This window comes from Notolepis coatsorum (assembly GCF_963971535.1).
Source record: "Notolepis coatsorum genome assembly, chromosome: 20".
Classification (NCBI taxonomy): domain Eukaryota; kingdom Metazoa; phylum Chordata; class Actinopteri; order Aulopiformes; family Paralepididae; genus Notolepis; species Notolepis coatsorum.
Window position 1 is genome coordinate 10,968,503 of NC_140184.1, and position 22,879 is coordinate 10,991,381.

Genomic DNA, 22,879 nt, shown 5'->3' on the forward strand with positions numbered 1-22,879 from the left:
ATCTACTCTCAGCTGCCCTTCTCCGCTGGTAAGAATTCCCTATAGAATATCCACCATAGAAGAAGTACTATATAATATCCACCATAGAAGTACTGTAGAATATCCACCAGTGTACACCCTTCTACAGTATGTTGGGGGGTTTTGATGTGAATTTTATTGCATACAGTATTATTGCAAGCATAACTCTGAATCAGAATTAACTTTCCTATTATCTTGGACAGCTGAGTCCACAGTTGGCACACTACAAGATGACTTCCAAGACTTTTGATACTGCCACGGAAATCTTATCTTCTTCCTGAATGTTGATTTGAAAGGGAACAGTTGTTCTATTCATTCCTGTTCTGTGGTTGAGTCATAGTATGTTTACATGGACAAAAAGGCTCCCTCCCAAAGCACGCAATCAAGTGACACATTCTGGAGTCGCTCCCACTGCCACTGAATTGGCCTCAAGCTCCACCCTCTTCCCTTGATTCTCTAATCACAACTGTGGCTTCCCTCGAAAGCGACAGTTGTGATCTTAGATCTTAGGTCTGCCCCAACTCTGCCTAATTTTCTTTTTTAAATAGGCTAAAAACCCTTATGTTTGTTTCTGCTGCTAAACCACTGCACTTTATTTTGCACTTTACTGCACTTTTTTTGTTTTGGTTGTTTTAGTGACTACCTGGTAACATAAAGGTTAAATAAAAATAAATAAAATAGTGCACTGAAAATTCTCACGAATATACGGCTTTTATACTGTACCCTTCTGGGTTCTTTTTATATATATTTTTATTCCAGAGAATTCTTTTTCATGCTGTGCCTTCTCCTTTTTATCGTTTTTTTTGTGTACAGCACTTAGGATTGCCTCTAATCGAAAGGTCTGGACACGGACAAGTTAAACTAACCTAAAGTTAGTTGTTCACCAACAATCTACAGACACAAACAAACACAGAACCGGACTGTTATATTAAATTAATTGATTGCTGTTTAACACGTCCGTGTCCAGTCCTTTCGATTAGCCCCACCATTCATTGTAAACAATGATGCATGTAGTTACTGTGTGTTGTTGTAGCCACCGATTAATTCGCGATTTTTTATTGGTTTGTCATGACAAACCAATTACATAATCCAACATATGTGTAAAGAAACAACATATTCCAGTTAACGGTATATTTTTTTAATGATTCGTTACGGCGAAATCAATACTTCCATTTGTATAAATTGCGTTAAAGGGGAACTATCTTATAAATGGCCTTTTTGAGTGTTTAGCATTGTTTCCTAGCTATGTGAACTTATATTAATATGATCTATGTCTCAAAATTCTCATATTGGCGCATTCTTCCAATTATCCTCTCACAATATTCACCCTCACTGAACTGAGTCGTTTGAAAATGTGCCTATATGTGATGTCATATAGTCACTGCTGCATGTTAATGTTCAAGAGGCGGCGCAGCCACACAGTGGTTTAGGTGGCACCTGCAGCCCAGGCTCAAAACAGCTCGAGATCTTGAGGTAGAAAAATGCTGTTTTTGAGGACTTGATTAGAAATACAAAACAATGAATAAAAAAAATATATATATTACAGAGGTGTTCCATAGACTCACAGGAATTGTGTAAAAGTGCCCAAATAGTGAAAGAAATAGTAAAATAGTTCCCCTTTAAGCGGAGCTTAGTATTGCTGCCTGGCTGAGGAGCTTGTCGCGGCTCATGCGCATGCGCGCGCTCGGCCAATCAGAGCAACGCGGAAGGGCTTGTTGCTTGCCGAAAGGATACAAGCCACCTGCACCCCATCCTGTACGCCTATATATTTTCCCCAACGGAGTTTCACTTCCGCGTTCGGTTTGCGCCATCTGATTGGCCACTGACGTTTTTCTCAGCGGCAATAGCGTTACTCCTAACAATCGCGCCTAACTTCGAAGTTGGTTAAGGTTAGGGTTAGTTGGTTAAGGTTAGGGTTAAGGTTAGGGTTAGGGTTAGTCGGTTTAGGTTAGGGTTAAGGTTAGGGTTAGGGTTAGTTGGTTAAGGTTAGGGTTAGGGTTAGGGTAACAGCCTGCTGGCGCGATTGTTATGAGTAACGCGATTGGCGCTGAAAAAAAAACGTCAGTGGCCAATCAGATCGCGCAAACCGAACATGGAAGTGAAACTCCATTGGGGAAAATATACACGCATCCTGTACTTAGAGAGAGGGAGACAGGAAGAGTAGCTAGTTAGGGATAGAGTGGGATAACCAAGAATTAAGGTGGACAGAAACCCTGGAGGCCTGGAGGTGCATGACACCCGTAGCTCTGTATGAATGCTGTATATATATATATATATATTAGAGCTGGGCCATTAACAGCGTTAACGTGCTGCGTTAACGCTATACTAGTATCGCGCGATAATATAATTAACGCATTCATCTTTTTTTTTTTTTTTTTTTTAGATTTTTTTTTTTTTTACCTTTATTTACCCAGGGTAGGTTCGCTGAGCACAGATGCTCTTTTTCAGGAACGCCCTGCTTCACATTCATACAGTTCCATTCACACCTGGGAGCTGCCCAGTACAACCACAGTTGACACCATTGGCCACTGAGCAACTCCACTGGAGCAGTTGATTCAAGCCATGTCACATAGTTCAAGTTTGAAATGATTCTTTCTGTTTTGCTCCTGAGAATGTGCTAGATACTGTACTGTACTGGTAATATTATTTATTTGTGTTAACTTCTGAATAAAACAACTTATTAAACACAAGTACATCTTATTGAACATTATTTTGATATTTCATTACCAATTATCATAGCAAAACAGCTTTTTCAAACAGTCTGTAATGCATTTTGGAAACGGGAGATGGGCTCATGGTGTAATGGGCCACCTGGCCTGAGAAACATAAGGAGGAAAGAAAAAGTAAGGACTTACTTCTGGTCATTATTTGGGTAGAACACACATATTTTGAATGCCTTCGGCAGGTTTTATTTTTTTTTGATGCAATTTAACCTAGATTAATCTAGATTAAATCCAGGATTGCAGATAGATTAATCTAGATTAAAAAAATGTATCTATGCCCACCTCTAATATATATATATATATATATTTATTCTCACCGCATATATATCTATCCACACCTGTCTGTATTTACCTGCACATAGTCCTTTTACATATCTGTAGAGATACTATATCTATATCTGTACATATCCTACTCTTACTAGTTACACTGCTGGCCAGTATGACTACTACCATACTGTCTTTATACCTTTATCATTGTACATATTATACTACAACTCTGTACACACATCTGATTAGCACTACACTCAGTAGTACTAATTTGTATATCTTGTACTCAGTTTAATCACATTGTACATTGTATATTGTTGTTGCACTTTACTGCTACAGTTGCACTCTGGTTGGACGCCAAACTTGTTTTTGTTGACAACACATTTGAATCTAATCTAATCTATGCCCATGGGACCTTAATTTAACCCTTTCACTGCCGCACTACCAAACGGTTAACCCTTTCACTGCGACAATGCACAGAAGGTTAACCCTTTCACTGCCACGCAACAGCAGGTTAACCCTTTCACTGCCACACTACAGAAGGTTAACCCTTTACTATCACACTATGGTACCCGGTAGTAACTCAGTTCTTGCTCCCTGTTTTCCCTTCATCCCCCTTCCTCCTCCCCCCCTCCTCCCCCCCTCCTCCTCCTCCTCCTCTCTCCCTATGCGTGCCACAGGTGGGATCTCAGTGTTCAGTGCGTCCTCCTTCTATGTGGTGGTTCAGACAGCCTTTGGACTCCAGCTGGAGGTGCAGATAAACCCGGTCATGCAGCTCTATATCACAGTGGCTAACAGTCTCCAGGGCAAGACCTGTGGTATGTAACTCTACATGTAACTCTACATGTAACTCTATATGTAACTCTATATGTAACTCTACATGTAACTCTATATGTAACTCTATATGTAACTCTACATGTAACCCTATATGTAACTCTATATGTAACTCTACATGTAACTCTACATGTAACTCTATATGTAACTCTATATGTAACTCTACGTGTGACTCTGTATGTAACTCTACATGTAACTCTACATGTAACTCTACATGTAACTCTATATGTAACTCTACATGTAACTCTATATGTAACTCTATATGTAACTCTACGTGTAACTCTGTATGTAACTCTACATGTAACTCTACATGTAACTCTATATGTAACTCTACATGTAACTCTACATGTAACTCTACATGTAACTCTGTATGTAACTCTATGTAACTCTATATGTAACTCTACGTGTAACTCTATATGTAACTCTACATGTAACTCTACATGTAACTCTACATGTAACTCTGTATGTAACTCTATGTAACTCTATATGTAACTCTACGTGTAACTCTGTATGTAACTCTATGTAACTCTATATGTAACTCTACGTGTAACTCTACATGTAACTCTGTATGTAACTCTATGTAACTCTATATGTAACTCTACGTGTAACTCTGTATGTAACTCTATATACCAGAGCAGCACAACGGCATGACGTGTACATTGAGTGGCCTTTCTGTCTCGGTTCTCAAAACCCTTTTAACCATTTCACTGCCACAATACAAAGGGTTAACCTTTCACTACCACACTACAAAGGGTTAACATTTCACTACCACACTACAGACGGTTAACCCTTTCACTACCACACTACAAGGTAAACCCTTTCACTACCACAATACAAAGGGTTAACACTTTCACTACCATGCTACAAAGGGTTAACCCTTTCACTACCATGCTACAAATACCATGCTACAAAGGGTTAACCCTTTCACTACCACAATACAAAGGGCTTATCTTTCGCTACCACACTACAAACGGTTAACCCTTTCACTACCACACTACAGAAGGTTAACCCTTTCACTACCATTAGAGAATGTTAACCCTTTCACTACCACACTACAGACGGTTAACCCTTTCACTACCACACTACAGAAGGTTAACCCTTTCACTACCACACTACAGAAGGTTAACCCTTTCACTACCACACTCCCGAGGGTTACCAAATTTCCTGAATTTATTCTACTTGATTTCTTGATTTCCTTTTGACCCAGCCACTGTTTTGTGAGTGTTTTCGGGACGTAGTTAGTACATATCAACTTGCTGTTATATAACTACTATAACATCACTCACATTGTACCGAGTTGAGTTGAGTTACATGCACACATGTCCATACTGCTGGTAAAAGTGCAGGCCATTGCATAATACTCTACATTGATTGCTCTGTCTCGCTGCTGTGTAGGTCTGTGCGGAAACTTCAACCAGAACCAGGCTGATGACTTCCTGTTGCCCAGCGGCGTTCCAGACGCCACCGCCGTGGGCTTCGCCAACACCTGGAAGACACGCGCCAGCTGCCACGATGTCAAGAGCAGCTTCGATAACCCCTGCAGTCTCAGTGTGGAGAATGGTAGATATCAGCGGTCTAATTAATCAATGTGATTTCTATACGAATTCATTTCAAACAAGCGGCGCAGAAAATAAAGGCAAAGATGCTCAGACGTAACCTTTTTGGTGACATTTCTGCACCGTCGGTGTCTATTATTGGGACTGTTCATTTCTGAGGACGTGCACCAAGATCTCTCCAAAGGAACGCAGGCTATGCAGCTCTGCCCTCTTGCATACACGTGAACATATTTTTAAAGCATGTATACCGAGACCATAAGCCCGCAAAGTACCCCAAGTATTCACTGGCATTTCACTTTCACTTGTGTTACATAATTTACCTATCAAGTTTCTTTAATAGTTGTCATACAGAAGTACAGAATACTTTTATACAAAATGCTTCTTACTGTTACGCTCCAGAGACTGTGCAAGACAAGATAAGTATGAAATAAAATAACATAGTATAGCATGTAAATTATAAGTAAAAAAATGAGGTCACAGTGTTCAATATAGACATATGTACAATGTTCGATGCAGAGTAGACGTAACTGAGTTACGTCTTAAGCCCCACCCTCTTTTCTTGATCCTCCAATCACAACTGTTGCTAGGGAAGCAACAGTCGTGATTGGAGGATCAAAATAAGCGGGGCCCACAGGCTTGAGATGGGTCAACTGATTACCCAGCCTGATGAAAGAATGATGAATCTGCGCTGTAAACGGCTCCTAAACCTGCTGCCTTGTCGCCCTCCTACAGAGAAGTACGCCCGGCACTGGTGCTCTCTGCTGACTGATGCCAAGGGCGTGTTTGCCCCGTGCCACTCTGAGATCAGCCCGGACACGTACAGTGATGTGAGACGACTCCGCTGAAGCACTTTGCTTTCCCTCTTCTTTTATATATTCCACTATACACAGACTTGGCTGACAGGAGGAGCATGTTCAGTGCTAGACTAACACTCACAAAATGTAGGAAGTCCTTCATTCCGACAGCCATCTCTGTGCCTCACTGCATCACTCGGCACAGAGTGGCAGTACAGTACCACCTTCCTGGACTTTTACATTTAAAACAACAGTGTCAATATTACACTTACTGTACACTTAATGTAGATCTCTGTATTTTTTTTACTGTATATTTTATATTATATTGTACATACATAACAGAGGAAATGTGAATGTGAAATGTGAATTCCGGACCGTAGTTTATTTATTTATTTAGTTATTCTTATAGGCTTATTTTATTCCTTATTCTTAGGCCATTTCTTTGCTATTCGTATTCATTATTTGTTGTGTCTACCTAAATGTTTACTGTGAGTGATTTGAGGTGCCAAATTTCCCTCGGGATGATTAAAGTATTTCTATTCTATTCTGAACTATGACTGAAATGTTTTTTAAGAAAAGATGGTATTTTAAAACCTGGAGCTAGTTGGTCCAGTATTGAGGGAGGTCGCTTCAGCCGGCAGCCGCAAACCGGACTGAGAGATGTAATCACACAGAGCAACACACACGTCAAAGTACGTCCACTAAAAGAGTTTATTTTTGCCACTGGCTCAGACTGTTATAACAAGTGTCTGACAACATTACGTAGAGGGCCAAGCTTCCGTGTGTACTGTACTGATGCCAGGTCACAATAACTTTAGCTAATAATAACATTACCTCCACTCTGTTTGCAGCAGGTCTCTCCTCTTTTGGAATAGTATTTCCCTTTGGATTTTACAGTAGAAGAAGATTTTTACTGTTAAAAACAGCATGATTTTGCAAACTGAAGGGCCTGTCTGTGTTGTCTGTCTCCCGGTAGAACTGCATGTACGACAGCTGTAACTGTGAAAAGAGCGAGGACTGCTTGTGTGCTGCCGTCTCCTCCTACGTCCATGTCTGTGCTGGTGCCGGCATCCAGCTCCCTGGCTGGAGGAACAGTGTCTGTGGTGAGTACTGTTAGTGTCTGTGGTGGTGGTGAGTACTGTTAGTGTCTGTGGTGGTGAGTACTGTTAGTGTCTGTGGTGAGTACTGTTAGTGTCTGTGGTGAGTACTGTTAGTGTCTGTGGTGGTGGTGAGTACTGTTAGTGTCTGTGCTGGTGGTGAGTACTGTTAGTGTCTGTGCTGGTGGTGAGTACTGTTAGTGTCTGTGCTGGTGAGTACTGTTAGTGTCTGTGGTGGTGAGTACTGTTAGTGTCTGTGGTGGTGAGTACTGTTAGTGTCTGTGCTGGTGAGTACTGTTAGTGTCTGTGGTGGTGAGTACTGTTAGTGTCTGTGGTGGTGAGTACTGTTAGTGTCTGTGGTGGTGAGTACTGTTAGTGTCTGTGGTGGTGAGTACTGTTAGTGTCTGTGCTGGTGAGTACTGTTAGTGTCTGTGCTGCTGGTGAGTACTGTTAGTGTCTGTGGTGGTGAGTACTGTTAGTGTCTGTGCTGGTGGTGAGTACTGTTAGTGTCTGTGGTGAGTACTGTTAGTGTCTGTGGTGGTGGTGAGTACTGTTAGTGTCTGTGCTGGTGGTGAGTACTGTTAGTGTCTGTGCTGGTGGTGAGTACTGTTAGTGTCTGTGGTGGTGAGTACTGTTAGTGTCTGTGCTGGTGGTGAGTACTGTTAGTGTCTGTGGTGGTGAGTACTGTTAGTGTCTGTGCTGGTGGTGAGTACTGTTAGTGTCTGTGGTGGTGAGTACTGTTAGTGTCTGTGCTGGTGGTGAGTACTGTTAGTGTCTGTGGTGGTGAGTACTGTTAGTGTCTGTGCTGGTGGTGAGTACTGTTAGTGTCTGTAGTGGTGGTGAGTACTGTTAGTGTCTGTGGTGGTGAGTACTGTTAGTGTCTGTGGTGGTGAGTACTGTTAGTGTCTGTGCTGGTGGTGAGTACTGTTAGTGTCTGTGCTGGTGGTGAGTACTGTTAGTGTCTGTGCTGGTGGTGAGTACTGTTAGTGTCTGTGGTGAGTACTGTTAGTGTCTGTGCTGGTGGTGAGTACTGTTAGTGTCTGTGGTGGTGGTGAGTACTGTTAGTGTCTGTGCTGGTGGTGAGTACTGTTAGTGTCTGTGGTGGTGAGTACTGTTAGTGTCTGTGGTGGTGAGTACTGTTAGTGTCTGTGCTGGTGGTGAGTACTGTTAGTGTCTGTGGTGGTGAGTACTGTTAGTGTCTGTGGTGGTGGTGAGTACTGTTAGTGTCTGTGGTGGTGAGTACTGTTAGTGTCTGTGGTGGTGGTGAGTACTGTTAGTGTCTGTGGTGGTGAGTACTGTTAGTGTCTGTGGTGGTGAGTACTGTTAGTGTCTGTGGTGGTGGTGAGTACTGTTAGTGTCTGTGGTGGTGAGTACTGTTAGTGTCTGTGCTGGTGGTGAGTACTGTTAGTGTCTGTGGTGGTGAGTACTGTTAGTGTCTGTGGTGGTGAGTACTGTTAGTGTCTGTGGTGGTGGTGAGTACTGTTAGTGTCTGTGGTGGTGAGTACTGTTAGTGTCTGTGGTGGTGAGTACTGTTAGTGTCTGTGGTGGTGAGTACTGTTAGTGTCTGTGCTGGTGGTGAGTACTGTTAGTGTCTGTGGTGGTGAGTACTGTTAGTGTCTGTGCTGGTGGTGAGTACTGTTAGTGTCTGTGCTGCTGGTGAGTACTGTTAGTGTCTGTGGTGGTGGTGAGTACTGTTAGTGTCTGTGGTGGTGAGTACTGTTAGTGTCTGTGCTGGTGGTGAGTACTGTTAGTGTCTGTGGTGGTGGTGAGTACTGTTAGTGTCTGTGCTGGTGGTGAGTACTGTTAGTGTCTGTGGTGGTGAGTACTGTTAGTGTCTGTGGTGGTGAGTACTGTTAGTGTCTGTGGTGGTGAGTACTGTTAGTGTCTGTGGTGGTGGTGAGTACTGTTAGTGTCTGTGCTGGTGGTGAGTACTGTTAGTGTCTGTGCTGGTGGTGAGTACTGTTAGTGTCTGTGGTGGTGAGTACTGTTAGTGTCTGTGGTGAGTACTGTTAGTGTCTGTGCTGGTGGTGAGTACTGTTAGTGTCTGTGGTGGTGAGTACTGTTAGTGTCTGTGGTGGTGAGTACTGTTAGTGTCTGTGGTGGTGAGTACTGTTAGTGTCTGTGGTGGTGAGTACTGTTAGTGTCTGTGGTGCTGGTGAGTACTGTTAGTGTCTGTGGTGGTGAGTACTGTTAGTGTCTGTGGTGAGTACTGTTAGTGTCTGTGGTGGTGGTGAGTACTGTTAGTGTCTGTGCTGGTGAGTACTGTTAGTGTCTGTGGTGGTGAGTACTGTTAGTGTCTGTGGTGAGTACTGTTAGTGTCTGTGCTGGTGGTGAGTACTGTTAGTGTCTGTGCTGGTGAGTACTGTTAGTGTCTGTGGTGGTGGTGAGTACTGTTAGTGTCTGTGGTGGTGAGTACTGTTAGTGTCTGTGGTGGTGAGTACTGTTAGTGTCTGGCGACAGTGGCTCAGCAAGTAGAGCAGTCGTCTGCCTGGTAATCCAGAGGTTCCCGGTTCGATTCCCACTCCTCCCGGGCAGCGTGTCGAAGTGTCCTTGAGCAAGACACTTAACCCCCCCGACTGCTCCCGATGAGCAGGTCGGCACCTTGCATGGTGGCCTCCGCTGTCGGTGTGGGAATGGGTCAAACTGTGAGGACGAAATTGTAAAGCGCTTTGGATAAAAAGCTGCTATATAAATGCACCACTTACCATTTCCCGGATGCCATGAAAACCCCTGCTGCACACTGTGGATGTCATCCACCAATCACAGCATCTTATGAGTCTCCCCTCTCTGGTCTCCGGTTCCCCCAGGCAAGTTCTCCAGCTCCTGCCCGGCGACCATGGTCTACTCCTACAGCATCACCTCCAACCGGCGCACCTGCCGCTGCTTCAGTCACAATGACCCCACCTGCTCCCTCTCCTTCCCGCCTGTGGACGGCTGTGTCTGTGCCGCGGGGACTTACCTGGATGAGTCTGGACGGTGTGTGCCCCCTAGTGGCTGCCCCTGTTATGACAAGGGCTCAGTGGTGCCCCCAGAGCAGGTCATCAACAAGGACGGGGCCATGTGGTAGGAATATAGTATATATTATCATTATATTAAATATATCATAAGTTATGTGACGCATATCACAATGTATTTATCTATTTATTTTCATTCTAGCACCTGTAAGGATGGGAAATTCATGTGCATTGGAGCTCCTGAGAAACTGCCATGTGAGTTTAATGAGATAAAAGCACCCATGATGTTATAATGTTATATAATTCTTACTGTGTGTGTCTGTGTGTGCATGCGTGCGTGTGTGTGTGTGTGTGTGTGCATGCGTACGTGTGTGTGTCTCTGTGTGTGTGTGTGTGTGTGTGAAGACTATTTAGTAGGGATGCTCGATATTGGCTTTTTTACCGATACCGATATTCCGATATTGTCCAACTCTTAATTTCCGATACTGATATCAACCGATATCAACCGATACCGATATATGCAGGGTTTCCCCGTCCAAAAAACTGAATAATTTCAGGTAACTAATAATTTCACTGGATATATATATAACAAATATTGTTATTGTTTTTTTTTGTTTTTAAACCGATACCGATATTTTCCGATATCACATTTTACTGCCGATATCGGCCGATAATATCGGTCGGCCGATAATATCGGACATCCCTACTATTTAGTAATGGTCCACTGGTAGTTCTTGAGTACTTGAGTGTTAAAACGCTTCTGATTTCTCTATGTTCTGAACACATCCTTTTAGAGAAATGGATGTAATGACCAATAAAACAGGCTCCAATAATGATGTGAAGAAGAGATTATTAAATCACGTGGGAGAATCATGAATCATGTACAAAATGTATGTGAAAGAAACAAAACTGAGCAAAGTATTAATAATACAAATTGTATTATGATTGATTGATTGATTCGTTGGTTGGTTGGTTGGTTGATTGATTGATTGATTGGTTGGTTGGTTGGTTGATTGATTGGGTGGTTGATTGATTGACTGATTGGTTGGTTGGTTGATTGTTTGATTGATTTATTATTTTATTGATTATCTGATTGATATATTGATTGATTGCTTGATTGGTTGGTTGATTGGTAGATGTATTGGTTAATTTATTAGTTGATTGGTTGGTTGATTGGTTGGTTTGTTGATTGATTGATTGGTTGATTGATTGATTGATTATTGTTTGCCTCTACAGCCTGTGTTGCTCCCATGGTGTTTTTCAACTGTTCCAGTAGTGGCCCTGCTGCCAAGGGATCTGAATGTCAGAAGAGCTGCAACAGCCTGGACATGTCCTGTGTGAGTTATGGGAGGAAACCACTAAATACAACAGATAATGACGAGATTTTAATTGGAAATAAACGGTTGAGTTATTTGGATCTTTTAGTGATTGTACAAACACAGACTTGTGTATTACAAAACAAAACAATAAAAAGAAAAGGAAAATATGTGTTTAGCGGCTTAAATAAGTTGTTTGTAGTCATGGTAACCCATAGCACATAGTGTTATTAACATACAGTACATGGCCTTTGAATGTGTATTACTCAAATGTTTCCATTTCCCTTCGCCAGGTGAGTACAGAGTGCATATCTGGCTGCGTGTGTCCGTCTGGGCTGGTGACAGACGGTAAGGGAGGCTGTGTGAACCCAGAGGTCTGTCCCTGTGTTCACCACGGCACCCCCTACAGGCCTGGAGACACCGTGAAGGTGGACTGTAACACCTGGTGAGCACACCATGCGGCTTTAGAATCACCGCTGAAAGACATTGATTGTGGGATATATAATAACAATGATAATAATAATACCAATAATAATACTAATAATAATACTAATACTAATACTAATAATAATAATAATAATAATAATAATAATAATAATAATAATAATAATAATAATAATAATAATAATAATAATTATTATTATTATTATTATTATTATTATTATTATAATAATAATAATAATAATAATAATAATAATAATAATAATAATAATAATAATAATAATAATAATAATAATAATAATAATAATAATAATAATAATAATAATAATAATAATAATAATAATAATAATACACTTTATTTGTATAGCACCTTTCATACAAGAATGGCAACTCAAAGTGCTTCACAGCAGTAGAAAATACATAAAATGAGCACAACATTTTTTCTGTTTACACAATAAGAAAAGAGGTAAAAGTGCTTTCAGCACAGCAGGGGGTCCTTGATATAGCTCATGGTTGTGGCCAAGCAGTCACTGCACCGGAAGGTTGGAGATCTCCTTCTAGAAGTTAACGGCTGCTCCATCCACCCTTCCCCAGAAGTCCACAGCCTGGGTGTCATACTGGACTCCACCCTCTCATTTCATTCACACGTTAAATCAATAACCAAATCAGCTTTTTTCCACCTCAAAAATATTTCCAGACGCCGGCCATCTCTCCCTGACTCCGTAGCAGAGACACTCATCCACTCCCTCATCACCTCCCGTCTGGACTACTCCAATGCAGTCCTTGCAGGGCTACCCAGCAATTCTCACCCACACCAAGCCCTGGCACCACAACATCACCCCCACCCGCATCCACCTCCACTGGCTTCCAGTCAAGTCCTGCATCGACTTTAAGATCCTCCTCATCACCTACAAATCCCTTCACTCCCTTGCCCCCCGTTACCTAGCCAACCTCCTCCATCCCTACATCCCTTCACTCCCTTGCCCCCTGGTACCTAGCTGACCTCCTCCATCCCTACATCCCTTCACTCCCTTGCCCCCTGGTACCTAGCTGACCTCCTCCATCCCTACATCCCTTCACTCCCTTGCCCCCTGGTACCTAGCTGACCTCTTCCATCCCTACATCCCTTCACTCCCTTGCCCCCTGGTACCTAGCTGACCTCCTTCATCCCTACATCCCTTCACTCCCTTGCCCCCTGGTACCTAGCTGACCTCCTTCATCCCTACATCCCTTCACTCCCTTGACCCCTGGTACCTAACTGACCTCCTCCATCCCTACATCCCTTCACTCCCTTGCCCCCCGGTACCTAGCCGACCTCCTCCATCCCTCCATCCCACCCTGGAGGCTGCGGTCCTCTGACTCTGGTCTCCTCTCCATCCCCACCCACCACCGGCGGCACAGTGGTGTAGTGGTTAACACTGTCGCCTCACAGCTAGAAGGTCCAGGGTTCGTTTCCCGCTTGAGTTTGCATGTTCTCCCCGTGCTCGCAAGGGGTCCCATCTGCCCTTGGGGGGAAGAACGACAGGATGAGTCAAGTGCAGAGACTCAATCGCATCGGCGACCCAACTAACTGCATGTGTGTGTGTTCCTGTGTGTGTGCCGCCCATCGCATGTGTGTCTGCCTGCATGCAGAATAAAGACTTCTTCAAAAAGGCCAGCTATTATTATTATATTATTAACCTGTGCATTGCCGCACCGACCCTCTGGAACTCGCTCCCTCCAGACATCGGCAACGCTACATCCCTGGACTCCTTCAAATCACAACTAAAATCTTACCTCTTCACCAAACGTATTAATGGCTCTGCCTGATTTCCCTCCTCTACACAATTGTCCCTCTGATTTCCTTCCCCCTAGTAAGTTGTCCCCCTCCTCTGTGAAGCGCCTTGGGTTTTCTGAAAGGCACTATATAAATCTAAGCAATTATATATATATGGGGTTCTTCATATGATATATGATAGATGATATGTAAATCGCAGAATCGTAAATGCATTGCTCGTTCATCAATTATCCAGCTGATATCCATGCGGATATTGAGATTTTGATGTCAGATTTTAGACTGGATGTTCCAGATGCAATGCTGGTCCCATGTAGAGGAATCCTTCTACGTACAAGTTGTGGGATACATTGCAACCTTTTTAGGCAAAAGCATCACTTAATCTTCATGTGTTTGCAGCACCTGTAAGGGCAGGAAGTGGCAGTGCACAGCCAACCAATGTGACGGCACCTGCGCCATCTACGGCGACGGACATTACACAACTTTTGATGGGAAGCGCTTCACCTTTGATGGCAACTGTGAATACACTCTCATTCAGGTATAATGACTGTGAATACACTCTCATTCAGGTATAATGACTGTGAATACACTCTCATTCAGGTATAATGAAAATCTGTAATTTCGATCAATATATTAGCGAAGGAATTCAACTGATCTGAATTCAATGTATTCACTTGTATTTCTTTTGCCAGGGGTGTGCATAACACATTCATAACATGCTTGGTTTCATAACACATTTATAACAGGCTCTTATATAAGATATAAGTCATAATGTTAGGGTTAGGGTTAGGTTAGGTTAGGTTAGGTTAGGTTAGGTTAGGTTAGGTTAGGCTAGGCTAGGTTAGGTTAGGGTTAGCACATTGTTGACTGATGTTATTTTGAAAACATGAATCGGTGGGTTAGGGTTAGTGGGTTATGGTTAAGGTTAGTGGGTTAGGGTTAGTGGGTTAGGGTTAGTGGGTTAGGGTTAGTGGGTTATGGTTAGGGTTAGTGGGTTAGGGTTAGCACTTATGTTGACTAGGGAAAATATTGATACGTAGTAGTATCGCGATACTTTGCGTGGCGATACTGTATCGATACAGGGACGCCAAGTATCGATATATATATATTTTTTGTATTATTTCTTTTTTTGCAAAGGAAGTTGCATTGTTCATTTCAATACCTGTAATAGTACAGTAGTCCACACATGCACACGTGTGCATTCAGTTAAGTTGGAATATGACTGTAATACAAACAGTTCAGTTTGTCAGGTACATGCAACACAGATTACAGTGTTTACAGCTGTCTGCTTGAGAAAATACAATGTTCTGCAATACAAATTATTGAAGTGAGATGAACAGACTGAACTTTATTTTATTAGATAAATCATGTTGACAAAGTTTTCCTTTGCAGTTGAAAAAAGGTAATAAATCGCAATATATCGCAATATTAATATCGCAATACTCAGCATATCGCAATATATTTTAGTATCGCAATACTATCGTATCGTGACTCAAGTATCGTGATAGTATCGTATCGTAAGGCCTCTGGTGATACCCACCCCTAATGTTGACTGATGTTATTGATGTTATGTAAACATTAATCGATGGATGGATAAATGGAAGCAGTTGCAACTGACTGCTGCGTGTTGTAGGAATATAGAACGACATAACGTGGCTCTTTATGTGAGAAATGAGAAACATGGCGCTCGTCTCTACCAACAGTAGAAAGACACAGGTCAGAGAAAGTCCATAAATATGGAAGCAAATGAGTGCCAGAAGTATTTGAATTTAATCAGACACCGCATTTATAGCATTGAAAATAATAACTTTGAAAACATGTATCTGAATTTGAAAACATGTATCTGAATTTTTTCAGACACCGCATTTTTGTATCTGAATTATTTCAGACACCGCATTTATAGTTTCAGACACCGAATTTATAGCATTGCAAATAAATACTTTGAAAATCAGAATCTGAATTTCTTTGCTCCGAATTTACCTATGCGAAATAAAAATGCAGTGTTAATAAAACAATTCGAATGCATAATAAAATTCAATTTGACGCCAAAAAAAATATTCGATGCATAATTGCGGTGTATATAATTCGATGTCAAAAATTCAATGCATAATTGCGGTGTATGGAATTCGATGTAAAAAAAACCAACATCCGGGTATCCAGCTGCAGAACCACAGAACCACCACAGCAGCAGCAGGCTGAGGCCCCTCGCTTCCATTGGCTGATTTGGGTCACGTGATTTGGGTCACGTGACCGTCCCACCCAATGGCTGAATTGGAGTATTGCACTGCGGGAATTGGCTGATGCACTGCGGGATTGATTGATTGATTGATTGATTGATTGATTGATTGATTGAAAACTTTATTAACAGATTGCAGAATGGGTACACGTGACTGCCACAGGCCCTGATTGATTGATTGAAAACTTTATTAACAGATTGTAGAATGGGTACAGTGACCGATTGATTGATTGATTGAAAACTTTATTAACGGATTGCAGAATGGGTACAGTGACGTCACAGGCCCGGATTGATTGATTGATTGATCTGATTGATTGATTGAAAACTTTATTAACAGATTGTAGAATGGGTACAGTGACCGATTGATTGATTGATTGATTGAAAACTTTATTAACAGATTGCAGAATGGGTACAGTGACGTCACAGGCCCGGATTGATTGATTGATTGAAAACTTTATTAACAGATTGCAGAATGGGTACACGTGACCGCCACAGGCCCTGATTGATTGATTGAAAACTTTATTAACAGATTGTAGAATGGGTACAGTGACCGATTGATTGATTGATTGATTGATTGATTGAAAACTTTATTAACAGATTGCAGAATGGGTACAGTGACGTCACAGGCCCGGATTGATTGATTGATTGATTGATCTGATTGATTGATTGAAAACTTTATTAACAGATTGTAGAATGGGTACAGTGACTGATTGATTGATTGATTGATTGAAAACTTTATTAACAGATTACAGAATGGGTACAGTGACGTCACAGGCCCGGATTGATTGATTGATTGATTGAAAACTTTATTAACAGATTGCAGAATGGGTACAGTGACGTCACAGGCCCGGATTGATTGATTGATTGATTGATTGATTGATTGAAAACTTTATTAACAGATTGCAGAATGGGTATAGAGGTGTGATAGGTGTGATAGGTATGAGAGGTGTGATAGGTGGGATAGGTGTGATAGGTGTGAGAGGTGGGATCGGTGTGAGAGGTGTGATAGGTGTGAGAGGTGTGATAGGTGTGATAGGTGTGATAGGTGTGAGAGGTGTGAGAGGTGTGATAGGTGTGAGAGGTGTGAGAGGTGTGATAGGTGGGATCGGTGTGCTAGGTGTGATAGGTGTGATAGGTGTGAGAGGTGTGATATGTGTGACAGGTGTGAGAGGTGTGATAGGTGTGAGAGGTGTGATAGGTGGGATCGGTGTGCTAGGTGGGATCGGTGTGATAGGTGTAATAGGTGTGATCGGACACCTCTCACACCTATCACACCTATCACACCTATCACACCGATCCCACCTATCACACCTATCACACCTATCACACCTCTCACACCTATCACACCTATCACACCGATCCCACCTATCACACCTATCACACCTATCACACCGATCACACCTCTCACACCTCTCACACCTATCACACCTCTCACACCGATCCCACCTCTCACACCTATCCCACCTATCACACCTATCACACCTATCACACCTATCACACCTCTCACACCTCTCACACCTATCACACCTATCACACCGATCCCACCTATCACACCTATCACACCTCTCACACCTATCACACCTATCACACCTCTCGCACCTATCACACCTATCCCACCGATCCCACCTATCACACCTCTCACACCTATCACACCATCACACCTATCACACCTCTCACACCTCTCACACCTCTATACCCATTCTGCAATCTGTTAATAAAGTTTTCAATCAATCAATCAATCAATCAATCAATCAATCCGGGCCTGTGACGTCACTGTACCCATTCTGCAATCTGTTAATAAAGTTTTCAATCAATCAATCAATCAATCCGGGCCTGTGACGTCACTGTACCCATTCTGCAATCTGTTAATAAAGTGTTCAATCAATCAATCAATCAATCAATCAATCAATCGGTCACTGTACCCATTCTACAATCTGTTAATAAAGTTTTCAATCAATCAATCAATCAATCCCGCAGTGCATCAGCCAATGCCTGCAGTGCAATACTCCATTTCAGCCATTGGGTGGGACAGTCACGTGACCCAAATCACGTGACCCAAATAGAGGGGCCTCAGCCTGCTGCTGCTGTGGTGGTTCTGTGGTTCTGCAGCTGGATACCCGGATGTTGGTTTTTTACATCGAATTCCATACACCGCAATTATGCATAGAATTTTTGACATCGAATTATATACACCGCAATTATGCATCGAATTTTTTTTTTGCCGTCGAATTGAATTTTATTATGCATTCGAATTGTTTTATTAACACTGCATTTTTATTTCGCATAGGTAAATTCGGAGCAAAGAAATTCAGATACATGATTTTCAAAGTATTTATTTGCAATGCTATAAATTCGGTGTCTGAAACTATAAATGCGGTGTCTGAAATAATTCAGATACAAAAATGCGGTGTCTGAAAAAATTCAGATACATGTTTTCAAATTCAGATACATGTTTTCAAAGTTATTATTTTCAATGCTATAAATGCGGTGTCTGATTAAATTCAAATACTTCTGGCACTCATTTGCTTCCATACATAAACCATATCAGCTCCATTGACTGTATTGGAAGCATAGACGCAACATTTCATTGGAGGGCACTGCCAAAATGGTCTGCCATTTTGAGGATGTGCCTTTTATACTACAGTTTGTACCCATATTAATGGGAATTTGTAATAAGTCAGATGAGATCATTTGATTGATCATTATGAATGACCATGTGAAACTTGAGGATGAGTTTTAGTTTTGTGTTGTTTTGTTAAAGGGGAACTATCTTATAAATGGCCTTTTTCAGTGTTTAGCATTGTTTCCTAGCTATGTGGACTTATATTAATAGGAGCTATGTCTCTAATTCTCATATTGGCACATTCTTCTAATTTTCCTCTCACAATATTCACCCTCACTGAACTGAGTCATCTGAAAATGTTCATATCTGTGATGTCAGAGATTTCTCAGCTGCATAATAATGTGGCAGTTGGTGTGGCAGTTGGCACCAGGCCACACAGTGGTTGGAGCCCAGCCTCAAAACGGCTTAAGATCTTGAGGTAGAAAAATGCTGTTTTTGAGTACTTGATTAGAAATACAAAACAATGAATTATTTTTGAAAGAAACCTTACAGAGGTGTTCCATAGACTCACAGGAATTGTGTAAAAGTGCCCAAATAGTGAAAGAAAGTCAAATAGTTGCCTTTTAATATTCATGTTAATTAATTAATGAATATGTGAATTATTCCTGTCTGTGGTGCTTGTGTCTGTCCATCCTCAGAACTTCTGTGGTGCTGCTGAGGGCAACGGAAGCTTCAGAGTGATCACTGAGAACATCCCCTGTGGAACGACAGGAACAACCTGCTCCAAGGCCATCAGGCTCTTCCTGGGGGTAAATAAACACACATTACATACCTCTGTGAACAACACGCATAGTAGATTCATGAAACGAACCTGCAAACATTAACCCTTTCACTACCACACTACCAAATGGTTAACCCTTTCACTGCGACAATACAGAAGGTTAACCCTTTCACTGCCACACGACAAAGGGTTAACCCTTTCACTACCACACGACAGAAGGTTAACCCTTTACTACCACACTACAAGTAATGAAAGGGTTAACCTTCTGTAGTGTGGTAGTGAAAGGGTTAAGAAATCAAATGCTCTTTCAGACTGAAGCCAAACAGATATAAAATGCAATTTTTAGACGAGCAGATTGTCCACATTGTTTAGTGCTTATTTATTTAGTTGTCCAGTGGGTGTGTGTAATGTATAGTCAGGACTGTAAATGAAAAACGTAATTATTAATGATACAAATATTAACTATCATTATAATTATTTAATTCCACGGATGTCTGTAGTATCGGCAATCCCCAATGACTTGTCCTGTTGGAAACATTTATGTAGATTTATGTAGTTCGGTAAATCCTACATAAATCCTACAAATAATTTACAATACGAAGCCGTTCGAGAATGCCAAATAAGTACGCAAATCGAGTTACGAAGGGATTCCTTGGTAACTTTTACGATATAATTGATGAATCATAATCCACCACACATGATGATAAACTGATAGAAGATTAAAGAAAAATGCCAACAAAGTCCATTATAATTTAGCATTCCATTCTACAATCCATTCTATCTCCGTTCCTCCCTCAGGGCGTAGAGTTGGTTCTGACCGAGGGGGGCTACCAGGTGCTTCAGAGAGGACCCGAGGAGGCGGTGCCGTATCACATCCGGACCATGGGGATTTACCTGGTGGTTGAAGCTAGTAACGGGCTCATCCTCATGTGGGATAGAAAAACCAGCATATTCATCAAGCTCAGCCCGAAATACAAGGTAACCTACTTTTATTATTATTATTATTATTATTATTATTATTATTATTATTATTATTATTATTATTATTATTATTATTATTATTATTATTATTATTATTATTATTATTATTATTATTATTATTATTATTATTATTATTATTATTATTATTATTATTAATAACAATAACAATAACAATAATAATAATAATAATAATAATAATAATAATAATAATAATAATAATAATAATAATAATAATAATAATTATTATTATTATTATTATTATCATTATTATTATTAAATAATATTCAGCCACTAGATAGAGCACCAGCATGTCGTCTATCCGATCATGTGGGGGGAAATGGGAAGTAGGGAGGTGATACATCATGCACACAATTATGTAAACAACAACATTCATTTTGGACCCGGCAACATTTAAAAAAATTATTTTCTATGCTAATATGCACTCAAGTCTGTTCGACACTGTTTGACGAACAATGTTACTTACCCCTCGCTGCCAGAGTTGTTTGGATAAAAGCGTCAGCTGCTAAACGACTAAATGTACGTTTATTGTAAACGTAAATGACAGCCATGGCCAATGAGCCGTGTTGGTGGGAGACGCATCGCCTGTCATGAGGACACTATGAATTGAAAGTTGGCTAACGGGTATTTGGACAACGTCTCTGTCTCTAGGGTCGCGTGTGCGGTCTGTGTGGCAACTATGACGGCAACGCCAACAACGACTTCACCACCAGGTCCCACGCCGTGGTGGTCAGCCCTCTGACGTTTGGCAACAGCTGGAAGGATTCCTCCAGATGCCCCGACGCTGAGTCAAAGAGGAACCCCTGCACCACCAACCCCTACAGACAGTCTTGGGCTCAGAGGCAGTGCAGCCTCATCCAGAGTCCTGTCTTCGCAGACTGCCACTCCAAGGTAGACCTTCAAAGACGTATCCATAGATTCATTCAGGTTTTTGAATTACACATAATAATAATTTTACTTAAAACTACTGTAAATTGGGGGCTGATAGTAGAGTTTAGAGAAGCAAGCCTGTGACTGGAAGGACATCAGTAGCTGCTTAGTAGCCAACTTTACAAGACTGTCCTTGTACTGGGTAGCTCCCAGCTGTGAGTGTGGTTGTACTGGGTAGCTCCCAGCTGTGAGTGTGGTTGTACTGGGTAGCTCCCAGCTGTGAGTGTGGTTGTACTGGGTAGCTCCCAGCTGTGAGTGTGGTTGTACTGGGTAGCTCCCAGCTGTGAGTGTGGTTGTACTGGGTAGCTCTCAGCTGTGAGTGTGGTTGTACTGGGTAGCTCCCAGCTGTGAGTGTGGTTGTACTGGGTAGCTCCCAGCTGTGAGTGTGGTTGTACTGGGTAGCTCCCAGCTGTGAGTGTGGTTGTACTGGGTAGCTCCCAGCTGTGAGTGTGGTTGTACTGGGTAGCTCCCAGCTGTGAGTGTGGTTGTACTGGGTAGCTCCCAGCTGTGAGTGTGGTTGTACTGGGTAGCTCCCAGCTGTGAGTGTGGTTGTACTGGGTAGCTCCCGGCTGTGAGTGTGGTTGTACTGGGTAGCTCCCGGCTGTGAGTGTGGTTGTACTGGGTAGCTCCCAGCTGTGAGTGTGGTTGTACTGGGTAGCTCCCAGCTGTGAGTTTGGTTGTACTGGGTAGCTCCCGGCTGTGAGTGTGGTTGTACTGGGTAGCTCCCAGCTGTGAGTGTGGTTGTACTGGGTAGCTCCCAGCTGTGAGTGTGGTTGTACTGGGTAGCTCCCAGCTGTGAGTGTGGTTGTACTGGGTAGCTCCCAGCTGTGAGTGTGGTTGTACTGGGTAGCTCCCAGCTGTGAGTGTGGTTGTACTGGGTAGCTCCCAGCTGTGAGTGTGGTTGTACTGGGTAGCTCCCAGCTGTGAGTGTGGTTGTACTGGGTAGCTCCCAGCTGTGAGTGTGGTTGTACTGGGTAGCTCCCAGCTGTGAGTGTGGTTGTACTGGGTAGCTCCCGGCTGTGAGTGTGGTTGTACTGGGTAGCTCCCAGCTGTGAGTGTGGTTGTACTGGGTAGCTCCCAGCTGTGAGTGTGGTTGTACTGGGTAGCTCCCAGCTGTGAGTGTGGTTGTACTGGGTGGCTCTCAGCTGTGAGTGTGGTTGTACTGGGTAGCTCCCGGCTGTGAGTGTGGTTGTACTGGGTAGCTCCCAGCTGTGAGTGTGGTTGTACTGGGTAGCTCCCAGCTGTGAGTGTGGTTGTACTGGGTGGCTCTCAGCTGTGAGTGTGGTTGTACTGGGTAGCTCCCGGCTGTGAGTGTGGTTGTACTGGGTAGCTCCCAGCTGTGAGTGTGGTTGTACTGGGTAGCTCCCAGCTGTGAGTGTGGTTGTACTGGGTAGCTCCCGGCTGTGAGTGTGGTTGTACTGGGTAGCTCCCAGCTGTGAGTGTGGTTGTACTGGGTAGCTCCCGGCTGTGAGTGTGGTTGTACTGGGTAGCTCTCAGCTGTGAGTGTGGTTGTACTGGGTGGCTCTCAGCTGTGAGTGTGGTTGTACTGGGTGGCTCTCAGCTGTGAGTGTGGTTGTACTGGGTAGCTCCCAGCTG

At 42.5% G+C, this 22,879-nt stretch overlaps 1 protein-coding gene across 1 annotated transcript in view; it reads left to right on the plus strand.

The window, feature by feature from the left end:
- LOC311247295 (mucin-2-like) overlaps positions 1 to 22,879 on the plus strand; it is a gene marked incomplete at both ends in the record, with an annotated part of 111,952 nt that overhangs the window by 14,127 nt on the left and 74,946 nt on the right. The window contains 13 exon segments of the mRNA XM_084337654.1: positions 1 to 28; positions 3,689 to 3,826; positions 5,238 to 5,402; positions 6,131 to 6,225; positions 7,169 to 7,295; positions 10,097 to 10,352; positions 10,446 to 10,498; positions 11,480 to 11,580; positions 11,853 to 12,004; positions 14,174 to 14,312; positions 19,272 to 19,382; positions 20,153 to 20,332; positions 21,005 to 21,244. The exon segment at positions 1 to 28 is cut by the window's left edge and continues 42 nt beyond it. Of these exon segments, the coding sequence (XP_084193780.1) occupies positions 1 to 28; positions 3,689 to 3,826; positions 5,238 to 5,402; positions 6,131 to 6,225; positions 7,169 to 7,295; positions 10,097 to 10,352; positions 10,446 to 10,498; positions 11,480 to 11,580; positions 11,853 to 12,004; positions 14,174 to 14,312; positions 19,272 to 19,382; positions 20,153 to 20,332; positions 21,005 to 21,244 (1,785 nt within the window).